Source organism: Haliotis cracherodii, unplaced genomic scaffold (genome assembly GCF_022045235.1).
Source record: "Haliotis cracherodii isolate W230 unplaced genomic scaffold, xgHalCrac1.p SCAF_15, whole genome shotgun sequence".
NCBI classification, from domain to species: domain Eukaryota; kingdom Metazoa; phylum Mollusca; class Gastropoda; order Lepetellida; family Haliotidae; genus Haliotis; species Haliotis cracherodii.
In genome coordinates, this window is record NW_027266270.1 from 30,216,767 (window position 1) to 30,237,852 (window position 21,086).

The following is a 21,086-nucleotide window of genomic DNA, read 5'->3' on the forward strand; positions in this document are numbered from 1 at the left end:
TCAGGAGGGTCATGAAAAAAATGTACAAGGACATGGAGAGGGTCATCCAAAAATATGACAAGCACTACGGGAGGGTCCTTATTTTCAGCGCCTTACTGGTTCGAAAACTCCCTCCCCCCTGCTCTTGAAATCTGCTAAAATGCATTAATGTTAATGATTCTTAGTCACTAGGTCTCTAAATACTAATAGTAGCACTAGTAAACACAATGATCAATAAAAAGAAAATAGTAGGTAAACAGTTCAGGGATTTATCTAGAATTTCAAGTAGCTGATAAGAGCCCATATATTACTTAAGACCACAGGTGGGAATTATTTCTTATAATCCCTGTTTTCTAAAATTCTGAGGTGTTCTAGCATTGCATTACAATAGTGTTAAGCTAAATAGTATAGCCATTTTATCTGTACTGTGTTTACTGTTTACAATGCTCAAACATTAATTCCTGATTTGAGAATTTTAATTTCCAATTTAAAAATTTTTACCCCAAAGACCTTGAGCTGGAACCAGCTTCGGGGAATGCCTAAATAAACCCCTAAAGATATATCATAGAGAAAAGTAACAAAAAGTTCCTTAACATAAAGATTACATTTTTCATTGGGTATATTTACCTGCTGAATCCTCGCCTCATTCGTGATGGGCGGTTCTTTAAACATTCGGTTACTGCTAAGGGTCTCGTGGCCAAAATCCCATTCATCTTTGAGATACTTCTTGTTCAGCACCCAGGCGATGCGGTCGTCATGGTGACACAGAAGTTTCTCAAAGTCAACCAGCTGGAAGAAATAGCAACAAAGTATATAGATACTGATGACAAGAAATAAATGAATCCCTAAAATTGTTGGAGATTTTAATGTTTGATGCTGTACTAACTAAAATACCCATATAGGAAACCCAAGCCTTCTGTGTGATGAGCGAATTCTTTAACCACAAGGCTACCCCACTGCCCCTAATTAATGTCAATCATATGACATATACCCGGTATCATCTATCTGGGGTTCAAATACCTGGTGCTTGTTAGCTTGTGGTCACTAATATTTCAGGAAAACAAGTAATTTTATATCTACTATCATGTCTCTCTAGATAACTGTTCTTAAGACGAGGAAGATTAAGAGACCTTCTTGGTCCATTAGAAATTTCAAATCTTGGACTTTGAAATATTATGAAGAAAATTATCAGACATTTTCATATGATTGACGAGGTGACGAGCCTCCTTTATAACATATTTTTGTCAAGGACTTGCTGACATGACCAAATATTAGAAAATACTTCCTGAAAATGTTTCAAATTGGTCATGTTGGCACATATTAGCCATGCCTCTAAATTTGATGTTGTTAATAATGGGCAAGTGAATTCTGAATTCTGAGTCTCATCCATATGAACGCATGAGATAACATTCATTATTTGGCTCATTCAAAATTTTGCTCATTTCTTCAACTATGCAAATCTGGTGACCAAAGTGAGTATGGTTTATGCCACTGTTAGCAATAGTCCAGCAATATCATGGCAGGGGACACCAGAAGTGGGCTTCAAACATTGTACATATGTTGGGAATTTAAACCGGGCGTTCCGCCTGTCGACGTCACAAACGAACACTTTAACCACTAGACTACCCTTCTACAGCGGTAGAAACTAAGAGTATTAGTCCACTAGTGAGTGAGTGAGTGAGTTGGGTTTAACGCCACTTTTAACAGTATTCCAGTTATATTGCGGCGTGTCAGCTTAATGTGGGAAGAAAGCCCGAAGTGATGCAGGTCTCAGACGTTTACCACTTCGGTGAAACCCACGAGCACGGGTATGGTGCTGACAAACCTAGAAACATGATTGGGGCGAACCGGGATTCGAACCCACAATCATAGGTTTCTGGCGTGCCCAAGGGACGCAACTCTGCAGAGCAAATCGTGGCGCCTTAGACGACTGGGCCACCCATGCCCCCAGTCCACTAGTCCTTATAATGATAACATATAGCAAAACCCTTAAAAATGGCAGATTTCTACTGATGGAAACAGACAAGCTGACTTCATTCGAAAAGTACACTTATATGAATATCATAGATTTATAAGGTACTATATTTGTCGGTCCACAGGGACTGGCAATCACATGAATTACCGGTCCAAGCCTTATTTTACTGGTGTTACCGGTAAACAGGAACACTAATTTCACATAATATTTAACAATTAATTTTAATTCATGTAGCATATCGTTGTTGGCAGCTAAACCATAGATAATATACACGCCACATTAACATCATCCCGTGTGAAAGAAACAATATAGACATAGTGCTACTCACTAGATACTCCATTCCTTACGACTCGCTACAATTAACTCCGTCTATCTCTGTCTTGTTATTGTGTGTTTGACAGTATCAGAAGTACTACAGAACTCGCTGACCTCTGATAATTATCTCGGTCTGCCGACCAAAAGGAAACATTATCTCCGACTCTTGCTGAGTGACTGTGTGCACCACTGCACGTCTTGTTCAGCATTAGGGCTGTTACGATTCACTCGTGTATTCGGGGAATCGAACCGTATCCATTCATGAATTGAATTCGTTATTCGTGGCCACTAGAATCGAATATTTATGAATATGCAAGCATGTGCATTTACATAAAAATACCCATAAGAACATATTATATGCATAGATTTCTTCAAAAGACAACACTCTTACACCATTTAATTTCACAATATAGTGGTCACTGGTCATTGTCGCATTTAGGCAGATACTAATACCTGGATAAGTGCAGTATATAGATGTAGAATATATTAATAATTAACAAACCATGTCAAATAATTTATGTTGTTATTGCTTCACTGAATATAACAAATAAAAGATCAGCTGCTGACTTGTTATAGCATTCCTGAATTAATATTCATATTCGTTACCCTATAGTGTATTCGTTGCAGCCCTATTCAGCATGCATTAGGGACATTTTATATAAGGTTCAATTAAAGACTAGAATATCACCTTTTTCTTTCTCATATGTTTCAAAAACAGATCATTACGACTGAATTGTTGACACACATTAAATGTTTTAATTCAATAACAGATTTATATTTTTATAAAAATTTAATGAAATTAACATCTTGAGTTGATTCTGGTCCTGTTGATTAATACACTATGGAAAAATCTTTAAGTAGGCCAATAAAGGATCCGAAAAATAGGCTTTCAAGCTTTATTTCCATTATTCTTAAAACTTTTGACCCAATTTAAAAAACAAATTTGTAAACAAATAACAAATCACAACAAACGTAGACAGGGCGGGAGGATTTAGAAGGAGATGGATTGTGATGTTATTTTAATTATTACTGCCTCAACAAATATTGATAAACAATTGTAACTACAAATTTGATTTTACATATGTGGCAAAAAAAGTCAAGAAATAATATCAAACCAGAGAAAATGCAAAAAAAATGTATGTATGAATAAAGAGACATATTTTGTATGAATTACTCAATACCTACATATATGTAAAACTAGAAAGCAACAAATCACATCACAATGATAAATATGTCAGGACTATTGTAGCTTTGTTAAGGTCAGTAGTACAGGTGAACCCCAGTTTACCTGTCTTAATTACAGGTGAGACAGGTGTGGGAGCAATGAGGTGTGAAACCCAGGTATAGGGAGTCAGTGACTGAGACAGATCCGAGTCACATGTAAGTGAGGTAACGCTGCCGCCAACACCAAGGGAGGTCTACTTGTGGTGGCACGTTGTGCACACAACTCACATATAAGGCCAAGTTCAGTAACGTTAGGGGGGCACGGGTGTTGTCTAAGGCGCCACGATTCGCTGTGCAGAGTACACGTTGCGTCACTTGGGCACGCCAGAAACCTATGATTGTGGGTTCGAATCCCGGTTCACCCAAATTATGTTTCTAGGTTTGTCAGCACCATACCCGTGCTCGTGGGTTTCACCGAAGTGGTAAACGTGCAAGACCTGCATCAATTCGGGCTTTCCTCCCACATTAAGCTGACACGCCGTGATATAACTGGAATACTGTTAAAAGCGGAGTTAAACCCAACACACTCACTCACTCAGCAACATTAGTGATGGAGTGAGACGGTGGAAAGCCTGACTCCTGAGACTTTCTAATCCTTCCGGTCCAGCCCCACAATGAAACATGCCATAAGTCAAGTGGCTTTGCTCAAAACATGCCTCTGTTCACCAAGCAGTGAATGGGTACCTGGTAGAATGATATGGCAATGTGACTAAACCTTCTAGCGCCACAAAAAGCAGCTTGGTTGTATACTCCCCAGGGAGCTGAGAATGCACTTTGACATCACACTGATCCAGTGACAGGTTAATAATAACATAGAGCCATGAGCATTCACTTAGTGAATGAAATGGCACCTCATAAATGGAATGCATTTAAACTCAATGTTGCAAATAATTAAAGATGAAGTCACTATTTTTGTGATGTTGTTTAAAAAAATATAATCTTCTCATTAACTATTCTTAAATTATTTCCTGGTGCTTGGATTCAAACCCTTATGCCCCCCTTTCACTACGATCAGAATATCCCGAATCACCCCGAATCGGAAACTTTGGAAATTTGTGATGATTTGGCCAATGATGCAAACTTTCGTGGCAAATTAGGTTGAAAAATATGAAGAGTGACAGGAATGGGTTAAGAAATATTTACAAATTACAAGATTCATGTACGTATCATGCAAAAATTACATGATTCGATTCTTAGTTGACTCGGGACATTCGTGGCTGTTTCATTTTTTTTTTCTTGTTGAGGACAAGAAATGTTGGGAGCCACGATTGCTAAGAATAGCCAAGAATGCTAAAGAATTGATTACAAAGCTGTTACAGAACATAATTACGAGAGATTACTATACAGCCACAAAATTGCAATTTGTGGACCCTTCCACGGAAATATTTGACAAACAAAAACTTACTCGCCGATTCGACGAACTCCCGCGAACTGTTTGAATGTTTGGGAATCAAATAAGATTCGTTTGAGAACTTCAAGAAATGATTGAGATTTATCTACGAATATAAAAAATTGTCTATTCGGGGTGATTCGGGATATTCGTGGTCGTAGTGAAATGAGGGCATTACACGCATAACATTTATATGATAATGATTATCACCTAGTTACCACTCAGGCCACTGGGCCTTAATGAACAGGAAGTCAATATTTTGAAGTCATACTTTGGAGTGTTATAAACTATTACCGGTAATGACAGAGTTGGATAAAATATGTTGTTTTTTTCCAAATTAGCATATATTGACGTGTACAAAAGCTTCTGAATGACTCAAACAGAAACACATTGCCTTCTACGTTTTTTATATTAATAGCTGAGAGCGTGTGGTTGTCATGAGAAAGTTGTGTTGCAGGTGCAAAATTGACATGGCACCAGTCGTGTACAATTCTGTATTGGGGACAAGCATTCATCCAGTCCATATAGCTCATGCATTGCAAATAAATATATTAAATCCTAATTTGTGATAGTAGAATCAGTCAATCTGTCAATCTCTTAAATATATACTAGTCATAGTAATATGAAAGTTAGTTGGTTGGTTTGTTGTTTAATGCCTGTAAATAATCGAGTCTGGACCAGACAATCCAGTGATTGACATCATGAGCATCGATCCACGCAATTTGGATCGATGACATGCATCAACCAAGTCAGCGAGCCTGACCACCCGATCCCGTTAATCGCCTTCTACCACAAGCGTAGTTGCCTTTTACGGATAGCTTGGGTTGCTGAAGACTTTTTTTATATAGTATATCATGTGATTCTCAGGCATTTGATATTTCAACTGAGTGAATCAGGCTATATGTAAATTGATCGAATTTGTCAGCTATTTTACAATTTATTGAATTCAGACATTGACTGAAAGAATTATGACTGTGAGTTAAAGTCGTGGGAAGCAGTGTTGTAGCAGAAGGGAGACAACTCCATACATACCAAGATCCACAGTCACTGCCCACAACTGTCATATAGATAGTAGGCCTACCACTATGTGTGTTTGATAAATTCAATTTGAGTGAGGTGAGGTTACCATACATCCAGCGACCAGTGTTGAACAGATTCAACCTGGGTTAACTTGTGTTAGTCAAGATAAGGGCAGTACTCAAAACAAAACCCATAAAATGACAAGATTACCAATGAAAGATTAACTTTTGCCTCTGTGTATATATAGAAATTCTAAAAACCTTAGATAAAATGCAAAAATGTGTATAGCTATAACATACAACTATGACATGTTGATAAGTCTTTCATTGCTCGACAAAGCTGTCATTGTATTTTTCTATTTCATGCATGTAAAACAACTAGAAAGTTCAAAATAACATGTGTAGAACATCAAACAGTGATGCAAAATCATTATCAAAGTTGCATTGTTGATTTAAAGTATTAAATCAAAATCACAGTCAAAAGGCATATGATGGTGACCTGCAAATAAGTACGGACAAGACAATCCAGTGGTTGATATTATGAGCAACAATCCCTGCAACTGGCATTCACTATGTGTCAACCAATTCAGAATGCCTGACCACCCCATCCATTAAGTCGCCTGTTACAACAAGCACAAATTGTTGGGGACCAAATCTAAAGCGGGACCTCACGGGTGTCCAGTGATCTGACCTTAAACAGCTGGTTCTCCTTGCCCTCGGTGTATTCCATGTCGGCGTGCCTGAAGCTGGAGTGGATGTCGCACCTGTTGACAGAGAACATTACATTTGTACATGTTCCCAAAGCAAGGGAGTTAACTAACTGTAAAAGTCCAGTTTCCACTTTTGCCTTACTAGGATGGAATTTCTGGGCTCAATAATGGCTGTTACAAGTTATGTCCCTTCTATGTTCCTCCTATTTACCAATCAGATTCCACCTCTCATATCACTTGCATTTTCTTCAAACAAAATGGCGGCGCCCAGTGAAGACAATCTGATCAATAATCAAGATGTTCATTGTAATAAAATGGGTCTTACTTTATTGAGTGCGTCAGATCATGATAAAAACATTAAGGGATTTGGAAAATATATGTTGATGCTGAATTGATGGTACACATGCTTTGCAAATCCTGCAAACGACCAAAATCTGCACCCAGTTCACAAACCGGATGTCAATTTCGTAACGCGACTTTGATTGGAATATGCACAGACTCATTAGTCCATCCAAAATATAACTACATTATTCCAGCCTTGTTCGGCAAGAGCCAAAACTGGACTTTTAAAGTCAATTAACTCCCTTGCCTCGCGAAGATGACATTTGTAATGAATTATGCCAGACCAATTTACTTTACAGCTTTTCTAAACTAATATTCCAGGATGCAGGTGACAAATGTTTTAACATTCACTCTAACGGGATGCTGGATACAAAATGACAAATATAACCACAAGGTTCTGGAGCTCACCAATCCTTTTTTCCATACTTTCACCATTAGATCTTGAACATCATTGAACAAGATTATGCCAAAAATATTACATAAGCTGAAAGTGTTATCCCAAACATAACATTTGTTACATTTGACCATTTTCTAAATGGCATTGCGAATTAAGACATTCATAGCACTAAGACTGCTCTGTGGAAAGGGGTCCAGTTAATATCCCATCCATCGTAAGTCTGTTATAGTATTGTATTATACAATCTCTGCAGAATGGGCCTTCAACATACCAGAGGATGAGATCAAAGAATTCGGCAAGCTGGATTCGTCCGGCCTCCTCGAAGTGCTCCTTCATGTGTTTGATCCTGTGCATCAGCTTCAACGGCGCTATCATCCTCCCGCACATCTACAACAATGGCAGCAAGCTGTTTGCAAAAGTCAGTACAATGGATTCAATGTAATATTGAGACATATTTTTATCTTATTATGGTGTCATCAAGCTTGTCGCAGAGAAGACAGTTGTCTCCCTTTACCATGGCACCCTCAAAATGTATCCTAGATACTAGGGCTGGGATGAGTACCTCAGGTACTTGAGACGGGTGGGTACTGAGAAGGAGGTACCCACAGAATTATCCTGACCCGTGGATGGTCAGTGATATATTGTTTAATGACAAAAATGATCTTTTTACTACAGTAAACTACGATTATAATGAACTGGAAGGGAAAACTAATTTTAGTTCGTAATAACCGTAGTTCTTTATATAGGCATATATACAGCATTTATACAAGAAAAAAAAAGTTTGTTGTATCGATCAGTTTGTTATAAGCGTGTTCGTTACACTATATGGTTACACTACAAGTCACTAATGTTTGCATTTCTTTCTGACTATGCACCCAGACTATTATATGGTTGAATAAAGATAAAACTTCAGTCAACTTCAGCGTATGCATGACCAGATCGTTTTATACATGTATCTAAATACATTTTTTCCAGGGCTACAGTCAAACTATTCCCAATCGGACATTTTGTACAGTCTATCTCTTGAGACCTGCAGTGGGTACCCAGGTAGGGTCAGGAGATAGGTGGATGGGTACCCCGGTAGTAAATTTAGACTCGTCCCAGCCCTACTAGATACATATCAATGTGTCATTTCCCATTATCATTGTTGTATCTAAATGTAGGGCAGTATGTTTATATTCTTAAATGTACCCTTATTATGTCAGTAATCTCTATCTTTCATAAAGTTTTGAGATAGCCCTTAACTTTCATCCCTAATATTTCAGTGGGGAACCAAATTATAATATATTATCAAACATTTGCCTTGTCAGTGCTATTTTTAAAATAAACATAAGTTTCCTCTCTGTTTCTATCCTTAAATAATAAAAAATAAGCAAAGCATGCCTGTCTAAAAGGTTTCTGTCTTTGGTGTTACCATTTGCTTAGTTAAGGTAAGAGCTATCCATCTTTATGTAGAAAGAAGGTAAATTAACGCTCCCTTATCATATCAATTCCTGTCTTCCATGGAGAAAAGTTTTTTTGAGTCAACTGAAGAAAAAGTTTATGGTCAAGGTCTCCAGGTTTAGGTTCTGGAGCTCCATGGTTTAGGGTAAGAGGATCCAGGTTGAGGGTCAGGAGCTCCAGGTTTAGGGTCAGAGGCTCCAGGTTAAGGATCAGGGGATCCAGGTTTAGGGTCAGAGGCTCCAGGTTTAGGGTCAGGGGATCCAGGTTTAGGGTCAGAGGCTCCAGGTTTAGGGTCAGGGGATCCAGGTTTAGGGTCAGGGGATCCAGGTTTAGGGTCAGAGGATCCAGGTTTAGGGTCAGAGGATCCAGGTTTAGGGTCAGGGGATCCAGGTTTAGGGTCAGGGGATCCAGGTTTAGGGTCAGGGGATCCAGGTTTAGGGTCAGGGGATCCAGGTTTAGGGTCGGAGGCTCCAGGTTTAGGATCAGGGGATCCAGGTTTAGGGTCAGGGGATCCAGGTTTAGGATCAGGGGATCCAGGTTTAGGGTCAGGGGATCCAGGTTTAGGGTCAGAGGCTCCAGGTTTAGGGTCAGAGGCTCCAGGTTTAGGGTCAGAGGCTCCAGGTTTAGGGTCAGAGGCTCCAGGTTTAGGATCAGGGGATCAAGGTTTAGGGTCTGAGGCTCTAGGGTTAGGGTCAGGGGCTCCAGGTTTAGGGTCAGAGGCTCCAGGTTTAGGGTCAGAGGATCCAGGTTTAGGGTCAGGGGCTCCAGGTTTAGGGTCAGAGGCTCCAGGTTTAGGATCAGGGGATCCAGGTTTAGGGTCAGAGGCTCAAGGTTTTGGGTCAGGAGCTCCAGGTTTAGGGTCAGGGGCTCCAGGTTTTTGGTCAGGGATCCAGGTTTAGGGTCAGGGGATCCAGGTTTAGGGCCAGAGGCTCTAGGTTTAGGACAAGGGACTCCAGGTTTAGGGGAAGGGGCTCCAGGTTTAGGATCGGGGGCTCCAGGTTTAGGGTCAGAGGCTCCAGGTTTAGGGTCAGGGGCTCCAGGTTTAGCGCCAGAGGCTCTAGGTTTAGGACCAGGGACTCCAGGTTTAGGGCAAGAGGCTCCAGGTTTAGGGTCAGGGGCTCCAGGTTGCTGATGTAAATCAAGATCAGAGATACATAGAAGGGTGGGGATGCTTGACAGAAATCAAGATATACACAAACTGGCAGTACAGACAGACAGCTAGAGGGCACACATTGATCATGCATATACCTTGAGACACCTCAGTAGAGTGTGTTTGTCCAGCAACATGCCCTTCATGTCTCCTGCCTCGTACAGCTGGTACGCCACTCGCACATTGTCGAGCTCCTCAAACCTGCAGCACAACAAGGGTTACACATTGCCACATGTGTCAGGTAATACAGCAAGAATGTAAGGTGTTACTTACGTCAGGGCCGTGTGTTCAGACAGCAAGAATGTAAGGTCTTGCTCACAACAGGGCCTTGTGTCAAGACAGCAAGAATGTAAGGTGTTACTCACAACAGGGCCTTGTGTTCAGACAGCAAGAATGTAAGGTCTTACTCATGACAGGGCCTTGTGTTCAGACAGCAAGAAATGTAAGGTGTTACTCACAACAGGGCCTTGTGTTCAGACAGCAAGAAATGTAAGGTCTTACTCACGACAGGGCCTTGTGTTCAGACAGCAAGAAATGTAAGGTGTTACTCACAACAGGGCCTTGTGTTCAGACAGCAAGAATGTAAGGTCTTACTCACGACAGGGCCTTGTGTTCAGACAGCAAGAAATGTAAGGTGTTATTTATGACAAAGCCATTTGGTCAATGACAGCAAGAATGTAAGGTGTTATTTATGACAAAGCCATTTGGTCATTGACAGCAAGAATGTAAGGTGTTATTTATGACAAAGCCATTTGGTCAATGACAGCAAGAATGTAAGGTGTTATTTATGACAAAGCCATTTGGTCACTGACAGCAAGAATGTAAGATGCTACTCACGACAGGGCCTTGTGGTCAAGCAGCAGCATGACCTTCCTCATGGCAGCCATGTTCCACTCAGCACTGTGCATGTTGACCGTCTGGTGCAGCGACTTGTACAGCAGCTTGTACTCCAGCATCTGCAGCACCTCCTGACAGAGTGGGTGAGTGGGTGAGTGAGTGAGTATGGTTTTAGCAATATTCCAGCAATATCAAGGTGGGGAACACCAGAAATAGACTTCACAAATTGTACCCATGTTTCACACACGGATGACCAAAGTCAATTGATGTCTTTGCCAGTTAATATCCTACCCTCACAAATAGTGTAATTATTGAAATTCAAACTAATATTCATGTTTTTCATTATATTCGAAATATATACAACCGGAAGAAAAATAAATGTCACCTGACACAAACACAGACCGATGATTAACCACACTTGAATATCCCTCCTGGGGATTATCATTAACACATGCATGGCAAAATTCCATCAATGTATGTTCAAGTTATATTGTCTCGAAAGCAAACGTTTGCTGAGGGCCGTGAGAGGATCCGAAAGTCAAGTCAAAGATGACGGGGAACGCAAACCAATGGATAAAGCATGTCGGAGAATGTGTCAAACAAAGATGAGGATGATATTTGTGGATAGTGAGCATGGTGACAATGAAGGTGAAAATATAACTTCGAACCAATGAACAAAAAAGGAATAATGAACATGTGACTACATAAGACGTTTTGATCGTTATTATAAAAATATATATTGAAATCGGGGACGTTTCAGCCAGAACCAAGCAGGACCACCCCACTGCCTCAGTCTTGTCTTGGACCCCTCAATCGAGTCACGGCTCTGGCTGTACTGTCCACGAGCCATTGTGTTGATGTCCAAATGAAGGTGAGCTTCTGTGAGAATGTTGTACAGGGACTCCAGAAACTAACATCTTAAATGGGTCACAGTTCCTAAGGTACTAAGGCAATACTCTACCGTACCTTGATAAGAATGCCATCTTTTTCGACTGTAATTTCGTCCGTGACATTGCTTCTGAAGAGGTCGACTTGGAACTGGAAATATTGAAAGGGTACATCATGTGTCTGGATTGTGTGTTAGTGATGGTGTCGTTGTTACACGGGGTGCTATAGATATGTACCCTGAACTTCTAACTCAATTTAAAATCGGAATACAAAAATGCATAACCAGGCAGGGCGAGTCTATTCCAGTAATTTCCACCATGCACGAACGAGTTCCCTTGTACAATCGCGTAGTACTGACTACCTGGACGGTTTTGCGCATTCTTGAATATACATTAGCATCCGTGACAAGAACACATGGCCAAGCTAGGGTACATTTGTGTACACCTGCGTGAGTGAGTGGTCCAATGTAACGTCGCTTTCAATATTCCGACCTGAGATCCCATACTGTCGCAATGTCATAATCGAATTCTTATCTTCAGTGTGACGAGCGAACGCTTTTAATACCACTGCTCCCTAAAACTTGTGATTTTCTAGAAAATTCACCTAAAGATTTTGATTTTGATTAAAGCGTTGATTCTTGGAATTCCATTGGTAGCAACAGTACCGCACATAAATGATAATTTCTTGGTCTCATTTCACACTACGGTGAGAAAATCACAATGCACGTGCCTGCACGAGTATTTTGAGTAGACACCATGGCCGGAAACCACTTTTGCATGAGGACATCATGTTTCATGCTGTGTTTTTTTCTGTTTTCAAAATCCAAAATTGTTTGATTGTTTGTGTTTAACGCCGCAGCAATATTCCAGTTTCATGACGGGGGTCTGTAAATAATCGACTCTAGACCAGACAATCTAGTGATTGACATCACGAGCATCGTTCTACGCAATTGGAATGTGATGGCGTGCATCAACCAATTCACGAGCATGACCACCGGATCCCGTGAGTCGCCTCTTATGACAAGCATTGAGTGCTGAATACCATTTCTTACCCGTATCTTCACGGACTACCTATCAGAAAATGACAATATTCTCACAGAGTAATATTCAGATTAGTATTTCTTTGTTTTTTTAATAGGTTGAAGTCTGGGGGATAGGTCGTCTGCCCGGAGATCGGAAGGTCTGTGGCTCAATCCCTGTCTGCGTCCTAACAAAAGACGTTAAAACATTGAACGTGTTACCCTGCCTAGCTCTCAGCTTTGAAGGGCTAAGACAAGGACTGGCCGAGCTCGGAGTCTGTATACTGTGTCTGAGTGGCACACACACACACACACACACACACGCACACACATACACGTCGCTATATATACCTGCAATCCTGCGTCTTGAACGCGGCGTTTAACCCCGGTTCACCTTGCCTCGCCTTGCCAATAGAGGTGACGTGCGGCCTCAACATTACAGAGCTAATAACCACTACTTGATATCTGGGATGCACTGCGGGGCTGTATCTATGTATCTACACACGAAGGTGACTGTTACGTGCAGCGATCCTGAGCCCCCCACGCCACCCCCTACCGAGCACGAACTCCGAAATTGCATGGCAACACGCAAACCAGGCAACACTATTATGCTCTGAGGAAAAAGAGAACTTGTTCGGATCCAAATCTCGTCAATATCTCGGAGTCTGAACTGCGGCATGGTATCTCAGTGGGCAAGCACTATGATACCAGCATTTGTCTCAACTAGCACACACACACACACACACACATGCAGGTCAAGACTGAGGGTGCCAAGATACACACGAGCCCTTCTTTCCCCAGGCATCCGGCATACCAATTAATTTGTCTTGGCATCCAATTTAAGAACTCTTGGGTCATATCAGTGTACACAGCTGGTACAAGTACGTTAGACTGGACTTTTACAAAGAATGCTGATCATATGTGTTTATTAGCTTAGATCTAAATATTGTATTAATTCGTCACGAAAAATATATTGCAATGTTGAAATATTGGCGTCCGCATATTTTACTGCGGCATCCGAAATACCACTTAACAGAACTCGGCATCCGGCGTACCAAATTGGGGATGGCACCCTCAAGACTGCCCAGTATCACGAACTCCCCGGTTATAAGATACTGAACTATTGAATAAATGCAGTGGTCCACAGTATGACATCGATGGTAACAAAATACTGATTGTTTGTGAATATCGATAGCACGCTAACTATCGATCGTTTCGATGTATGTAAAATGTTAGTTATCAAGACCGCTTTATAATAACATACAGGACAAAAGAAAGTATACGCTTGAAAATTTAATTTAACCAAACAATTACAAACGTTATCGAAACGTTACAAGGCTGAAATCAGTCGCCGAAAATCTGCAAACTTAAGGTTCAAAACACAGCTGTGACACCCTTATCATAATTTTATACGTCACCATCGAACAACCGTCTTGGCTTGTTAGTCACTCTCAAACTAACATGAGTGTATACTTTCTTTTGCCCGGCAGTGTACTTGCAACATTCGATTTCATCTAAAACACACCTTGTTTGAAGAGAGTGTTTCAAAGTTTTGCAATCCACTATATACAGAGGAAATCGTGATCTTGGTGGGCATTGACATCAATGACCATGTCAAATAATCATGGATTAATGGATTAGAGAACGGTCAATAGTTCAATCAATCAGTCAATAAAATATTTATTTTTTCTTATATTTATTTTACTTTCAAGTCTAATCTCAGACAGATATATCATTAATTTGATGCGTGGCACTGCCCTCTGTACCAACGTGTCTGATCACAGTGACATGAAAGTTATGTGCAATCAATCATGATTGACAATGAGTAACTCACAAGCGTATACATAAGTCAAAAGTAAACACTAGCAATACCGGAACACTTGGTGAGTATTTGATGTTGTCGGTGAACAGTCTCTCAACTAAGTGACTTCGGCTCTAACGTCAATATTGATTTTGCTGATATATGAAAGACATCTTACTAATTATAGTGTACAATGTATGTCTGGACTCTCTTAATATTACCGGAAAGTTGATAGCATTTAAAATGGTGGCTCGGGGTTATGAATTAATCAGTTTGTAAGATTATTGATAGAGTGTGACTGTGTCACTGTTTTAACAGATCGAGTGTAACTTGCAATTCCGAAATGAAGTCAAACCCCAGTTTCGTAAGATCCGAATGACGCATTCATGTAACAATGTGTTCCTTAGCGACACAGTAACTAGAAAAAGAGACTTGTCGAGGAGCTAACAGTACACACAACATTTTAAGTTGTAGCAGTATCACGAGGGGGTACACGTGGCTTTATGCGTCCCTCGTTAGGTTTTATACTCTCTCCGACCCCGAGTGATACTGCTACAACGAATTTATCACACTGACAAGTTTTAATCTGCCATTGTAAAGGATTAAACCGATTCATAATTGATAGAAAAAAGCTGTGGGATTGAACTGAGGTTAAATTGTGCTATCACGTGACTTTCATTGACTTGAGAAATGTATTTCCCTCCAAGGCGGGATACACATTATTTTATCTAGATCGCGTGGACAAATCATATGTCATCATTCTGAAATGAAGGTATGATAAAAAAATTATAAGCTATGTCTATATTACGTCACCAATAGTATCTGTATTACGTCTACAATAGCGTGTATTACGTCAACAATAGTGTCTGTATTACGTCAACAAAAGTGTCTGTATTACGTCACCAATAGTGTCTGCATTACGTCAACAAAAGTGTCTGTATTACGTCACCCATAGTGTCTGCATTACGTCAACAAAAGTGTCTGTAATACGTCACCAATAGTGTCTGCATTACGTCAACAAAAGTGTCTGTATTACGTCACCAATAGTATCTGCATTACGTCAACAAAAGTGTCTGTATTACGTCACCAATAGTGTCTGCATTACGTCAACAAAAGTGTCTGTAATACGTCACCAATAGTATCTGAGGTAGGTGTGAAATACTAAAATTACAAATGTGCTTCAAACTTGTTTTAAATAACTGGATCACCAATACGTCCATTCCACGTCTTAGGGACCGATCATTTGATATTCTGAGGGTGTGGGGTGGGTGTTGGGATTTTATCCCAAAAAATAATTATGCTTCAGATCATAGAAAAAATACAGAAATTGTCCGCCACAAACATTGCAGTGTCGCAGTGTTGCATTGTATTTTTCAGGCTCATAGCCTTAAATAAAAATGTATCTGGTTTTGCAGCTTAGAAAGTATCTAATCTCTATACAAAATCCAAGAATTGTTAACGATTCATCCCTTGTCAAGTCGGCTGAGACGAGGCTGGTTACAATGTGTGCAACTATAGGCCATCGCGCTTTGACGGCAACAGTTACTCACTCACTCAGTGAGGGAATCATGCGTTATGCCGCGTAAGAATTTCTGCATGAAGCGTGACGTCATATAGACATCAAATTACAAGTTTCACATGTGTTGATCACGTGTGTTTGCTTGGAATCTCTGAAAACGTATTTGAAATAAATGAATGGAGTTTAACCAAATCCTTTTACACCATATCTACTGGCATAGGATGCACCCTATAAATGTAAATCCTAATGTAAACTGCCGGGCAAAAGAACGTATACTATGGTGTCTGATGGTGTCTAAAATGAACTGAACAAGAAATGGTTATTCGTGATGTATTTAATACTAGCGATATTACAAACATCATATATCAATGAGTATCTCACGACAGGTGACGTGCACATGACGTCTAACGGATCATGGGGGCAGCAATTTCACAGCAGACAGTAATGGGAAGAGTGGATCGTGAATTTTCAAGTGTATACGTTCTGCCCGGCAGGTCTACGCCGGTATCTCACTATCTATAAACACACTACTCTACTTACCCCCAGGGTTCTTGCCAGACAACTGCAAAAGTAAAAAGACATAAGTGTCATTCATTCAATATACCAAACAAAAACGTAACTTCATGTAAGTAGGTTACCGCCTCCGCCTAGTGCTAGATTGCCGTGTAATTGAAAGAAAACGTTTAGTCGGGTTAACGTTTTGAGAAAACACATCATTCAAATTAAAAATAGTTCTACCTCTGATGATTGTTGGTTGACATATATAAGTTTCTGTTATTAAATTAATAATCCAAGACCAACTCAGCTTAGGCTCCATGGGACATACCATCTTATCCCTGTTTTCCCATGGGGATTCCATGAGTATTCCATGAGTATTCCATGAGTGTGCGGCGTACAACAATAAACATAATAAATTGGCTGACTGGTGATTTTTTAAACCTTTTGGCTAGGTGAGACACGACACAATTCAAATGTTGATAGTTGATAATGTCTTTTTCGGGGGTGTGAGTGAGTGTGGTTTTACGCCGCAGTGAGCAACGTTCCAGCAATGTCGCGGCGGGTAATCTCAGAAAGGATCCTGACTTAACGCAATCTCATTAGAATCAGACCTCAGTTCTCGCTACCGCTAAACAAACATCTGAGGACATCCCATTAGGGGACACGTCAGAACGACCTTTCATCCGACCAATCAGAGCATCGCTTACCAGAAAGTGACAGTCGGAATGTGATTTCTAATCATGCAACCTCGAAAACTTTAACTCCGAACGATAGTTACGGGTTTAACGACTGGATCCATACAATCTAGACTATCTATTAGCCATTCCAGAATGTTCATTTGTTTAGGTTTAGGTTTAGGAAATTAGTGACGTGAAGCACGAGAAAGCGTGAAAGTCATTCCATTGGTCGATCAAAGTTTGCGCAAGGTCGGTCTGACGTGACTCGTAATGGGATGTCCTCAGATCTTTGTTTAGCGGCAGCGAGAACTGACATCTGATTTTAATGAGATTGGACTTAACGCATTGTAGCACTGTTGGGAACCGCACCTTGCTCTATCGCTCCTAAATCTGAAGAGAACGATAAGATAACTATATATTTCACCAAATCCTTTAATTCCGGTTCGCCCTGATAATGTTTTTATGTTTGTCAGCACCATTTCCGTGTGTTTCATTAAAGTGGTAAACGTCTAAGACCTGCAACACTTCAGGCTTTCCCCCTTCAGCAAGCTGATATAACTGAAATACTGTTCAAAGCGGCGTTAAACCATTCACGCACTCATTCACTCACACAACGGTCGTATTGTTTGTTTATGTTCATATTTTACTGAAATTATAAATCAAGTTCATATAGCAAGCATGATTCGGTTGGATCACAGGGGCATGTAACTACTATTCTATGCTAACTTCATGCTCTTGTGGGTGGATATCGGGAACTATCGGAAATCAATCGGCTCGTCTCATTCCAATACGACCTCGGCCTGCACTGTTAAGAATCCATTTTGGGCGTATTTCGTGGACCACACACAATTACGGTGCTCGCGAACTTTATAAAACTTTTCAAATTGTTTCCGTTTTGTACTGTACCATACATACATACATACATACATACATACATACATACATACATACATACATACATACATACATACATCGTAAAATGGCGGTTGTTACGAGGTCAAGATGTCCTTTCGAGTTCGTAATATCCGATGTGTCTGTTGGTACAATACCTCACAAAAGAGGTATTATGCTCCTCCAACTGGCGCTGACGTCTAGATGTTGTAATTAGCGTTATGTGTAACCATGGACCTAAATGAGACGTTAACATCATTGTTTTTGTTTTGTTGTTGTTGTGATCGATTTTATGACACACCGTCGGGATACGATGAACCGCAGTGAACCAAGTCACCAAACTTGCCCATCCGATCCATCAAGTCTCTTACGACAAGGGGCGGTCGGGTAGCCTAGTGGTTAAACCGTTCGCTTGTCACGCCGAAGACCCGGGTTCGATTCCTCACATGGGTACAATGTGTGAAGCCCATTTCTGGTGTCCCCCGCCTTCATGTTGCTGGAACATTGCTAACAGCAGCGTAAAACCATACTCACTAACTCACTCTTACGACCAGTATAGGTTGCTGGGGACCTATTCTAACCCAAGGGGTATGTGGTCATTGCTAGAATGATATAAATGGAAAACTTAAGTAAGCACACAAACGAAATGGGAGTTGAATAACTGGAACCATTCTGCTAGAACTGCCGCCTTGTTCGTGTCCACTCCCAGTCTTCCACGAAGAGTGAACGCGGACAATGAAATTTAGCATGGCTGAACAGTCGGTGAAATCAAGACTGGGTCTACTTTCCACCTGACTGGATTACCTGTAATTACCCAGTGTGTATTGAATATACCGTAGTTCATAACGGATTCACCCATAGACGCCACTGACGTGTATATATGTAGACATTTAAATGTTCCCGCTAACGAAATACGATGGATGGCAAAAACTTTTGGAGCCTACGATGGATGGAGTTGGTTGCTAATTATTTTTCAAAATTAACCCCATCCATCTTCCCGAGGCAAGCATGTCCTCTAGCCTATACCAAAGCCTAGTTTATACATCTTCCCGAAGCAAGCATGTCCACTAGCCTATATCAAAGTCTAGTTTCTACATCTTCTCAAGGCGAGCGTGTCCACTAGCCTATATCAAAGTCTAGTTTCTACATCTTCCCGAGGCAAGCATGTCCACTAGCCTATATCAAAGCCTAATGTCTACATCTCCCCGAGGCAAGCGTGTCCACTAGCCTATATCAAAGCCTAGTTTATACATCTTCCCGAGGCAAGCGTGTCCACTAGCCTATATCAAAGCCTAGTTTATACATCTTCCCGAGGCAAGCCTGTCCACTAGCCTATATCAAAGCCTAGTTTCTACATCTGCCCGAGGCAAGCGTGTCCACTAGTCTATATCAAAGCCTAGTTTCTACGAGACTTTGATAAAAAGGCAATTGGACGCTCTTGCCTAGGCAAGATGTTTCCCCTCATGCCTCAGAGTGTTCTCAACTCATTCATGAGATATACATATACTGTATTGGCCATGTGACGTGTGGTGAGTCGTCGACCATCCATGGTCACATCATGTACATTATGTTCAGCTGTGGCAGTTGAAGGTCTACCTGGGCTTGGATCTCCACAACCCATCTCTGAACAATGAAACACCCGTTAAGATCCGGGTTAGTATAGGTCTCTTTAGCAACCCATGCTTTCCGAAAGACGACTATGCTTGTCGTAAGAGGCGACTAACGGAATCGGGTGGTCAGGCTGACTTGGTTGATCGGTATTGCATGTCATCGGTACCCAATTGCGTGGATCGATGCTCATGAGGTCAATCACCGGATTGTCTGGTCCAGACTCCATTATTTACAGACTGGTATATTGCTGAGTGCGGCGTTAAGCATCAAACAAACAAACAAACTAACAAACAAACCTGACAGTGACAAAGGAAAGAGCGTAGGGAAAAGATTGGTCTAACGACTGTATTTTTTGCCAACTAGGAGAAGATAACTCTATGTTGTGTTTCTCTAGATACCAGCGCTAAGAAACAAAATATCTGTAATTCCTCGTAGCTTGTATGTCATTCTCTGAAACTAGCGTCTACCAGGGTAAATACGGTAACATGTATTGTGTTCCCAGTCGTGAGGATAGTAAACAAGCGGAGACTTGCAAACCACACTGCTGTGTCACCAACACACTTCAAACTTCACTTCTTTGTGCCCTACGACGCCCGAAATAACATTTCTGACTATTTAGTTTTGATACAAATGAAATTCTGTTCAGATGATAATACATGCAAAATGCAGGTATACGAAACGTTATTTAAAGATGCTTGTTACATGTGTTTGAACAGAGACCATATATCGGTATATGGTCTCTGGTTTGAAATATGTATAGATCTTTAGTCGAAATAACTGCTCGCTTGGGGTACACGTGTATTAAATATCCTTGAGCGTGTCACTGTGTTTGAAACGAGGACTGGGGGGCACGGGTGGCTCAGTGGTCTAAGGCGCCGCGATTCGCTGTGCAGAGTTGCGTCCCTTGGACACGTCAGAAACCTATGATTGTGGGTTCGAATCCCGGTTCGCCCCGATTATGTTTCTAGGTTTGTCAGCACCATACCCGTGCTCGTGGGTTTCACCGAAGTGGTAAACGTCTGAGACCTGCATTACTTCGGGCTTTCCTCCCGAATTAAGCTGACACGACGCGATATAACTGGAATACTGTTAAAAGCGGCGTTAACCCCAACTCACTCACTCACTGAAACGAGGACTGAATTCATTTCAGTGAACGAGGATTTAAAGGGGGGTTGCGCACCCCAAGAACACCATGATGTTCAAACACCATTCTGGTTTTCTGTTCCCTCCGATTTCATGATGTAGGCTACCTAGTAGACTCTCTAACAGTCCCTGAACCATATTATTCCCCCTTCTGCCCAGCAATTACTGTAATGCTGTAGTCCTAAATGAAGCAAGGCTAGATTTCCACTGATTCGGAATCTCCCATCTCACAGCGGCTCCTTTTCAGTTTAAAGGGAGT

General features: G+C 41.0%; 1 protein-coding gene across 1 annotated transcript in view; it reads right to left on the reverse strand.

The window, feature by feature from the left end:
* Positions 1–21,086, reverse strand: part of LOC139462034 (uncharacterized) — a 36,827-nt gene that overhangs the window by 14,260 nt on the left and 1,481 nt on the right. The window contains exons 2-8 of the mRNA XM_071243534.1: positions 16,548–16,569; positions 11,748–11,819; positions 10,782–10,912; positions 10,043–10,145; positions 7,623–7,738; positions 6,594–6,666; positions 607–768 (exon numbers count right to left, since the gene is read on the reverse strand). Coding sequence (XP_071099635.1) covers positions 607–768; positions 6,594–6,666; positions 7,623–7,738; positions 10,043–10,145; positions 10,782–10,912; positions 11,748–11,819; positions 16,548–16,569 — 679 coding nt within the window. The remainder of the gene's footprint in view (positions 1–606; positions 769–6,593; positions 6,667–7,622; positions 7,739–10,042; positions 10,146–10,781; positions 10,913–11,747; positions 11,820–16,547; positions 16,570–21,086) is intronic.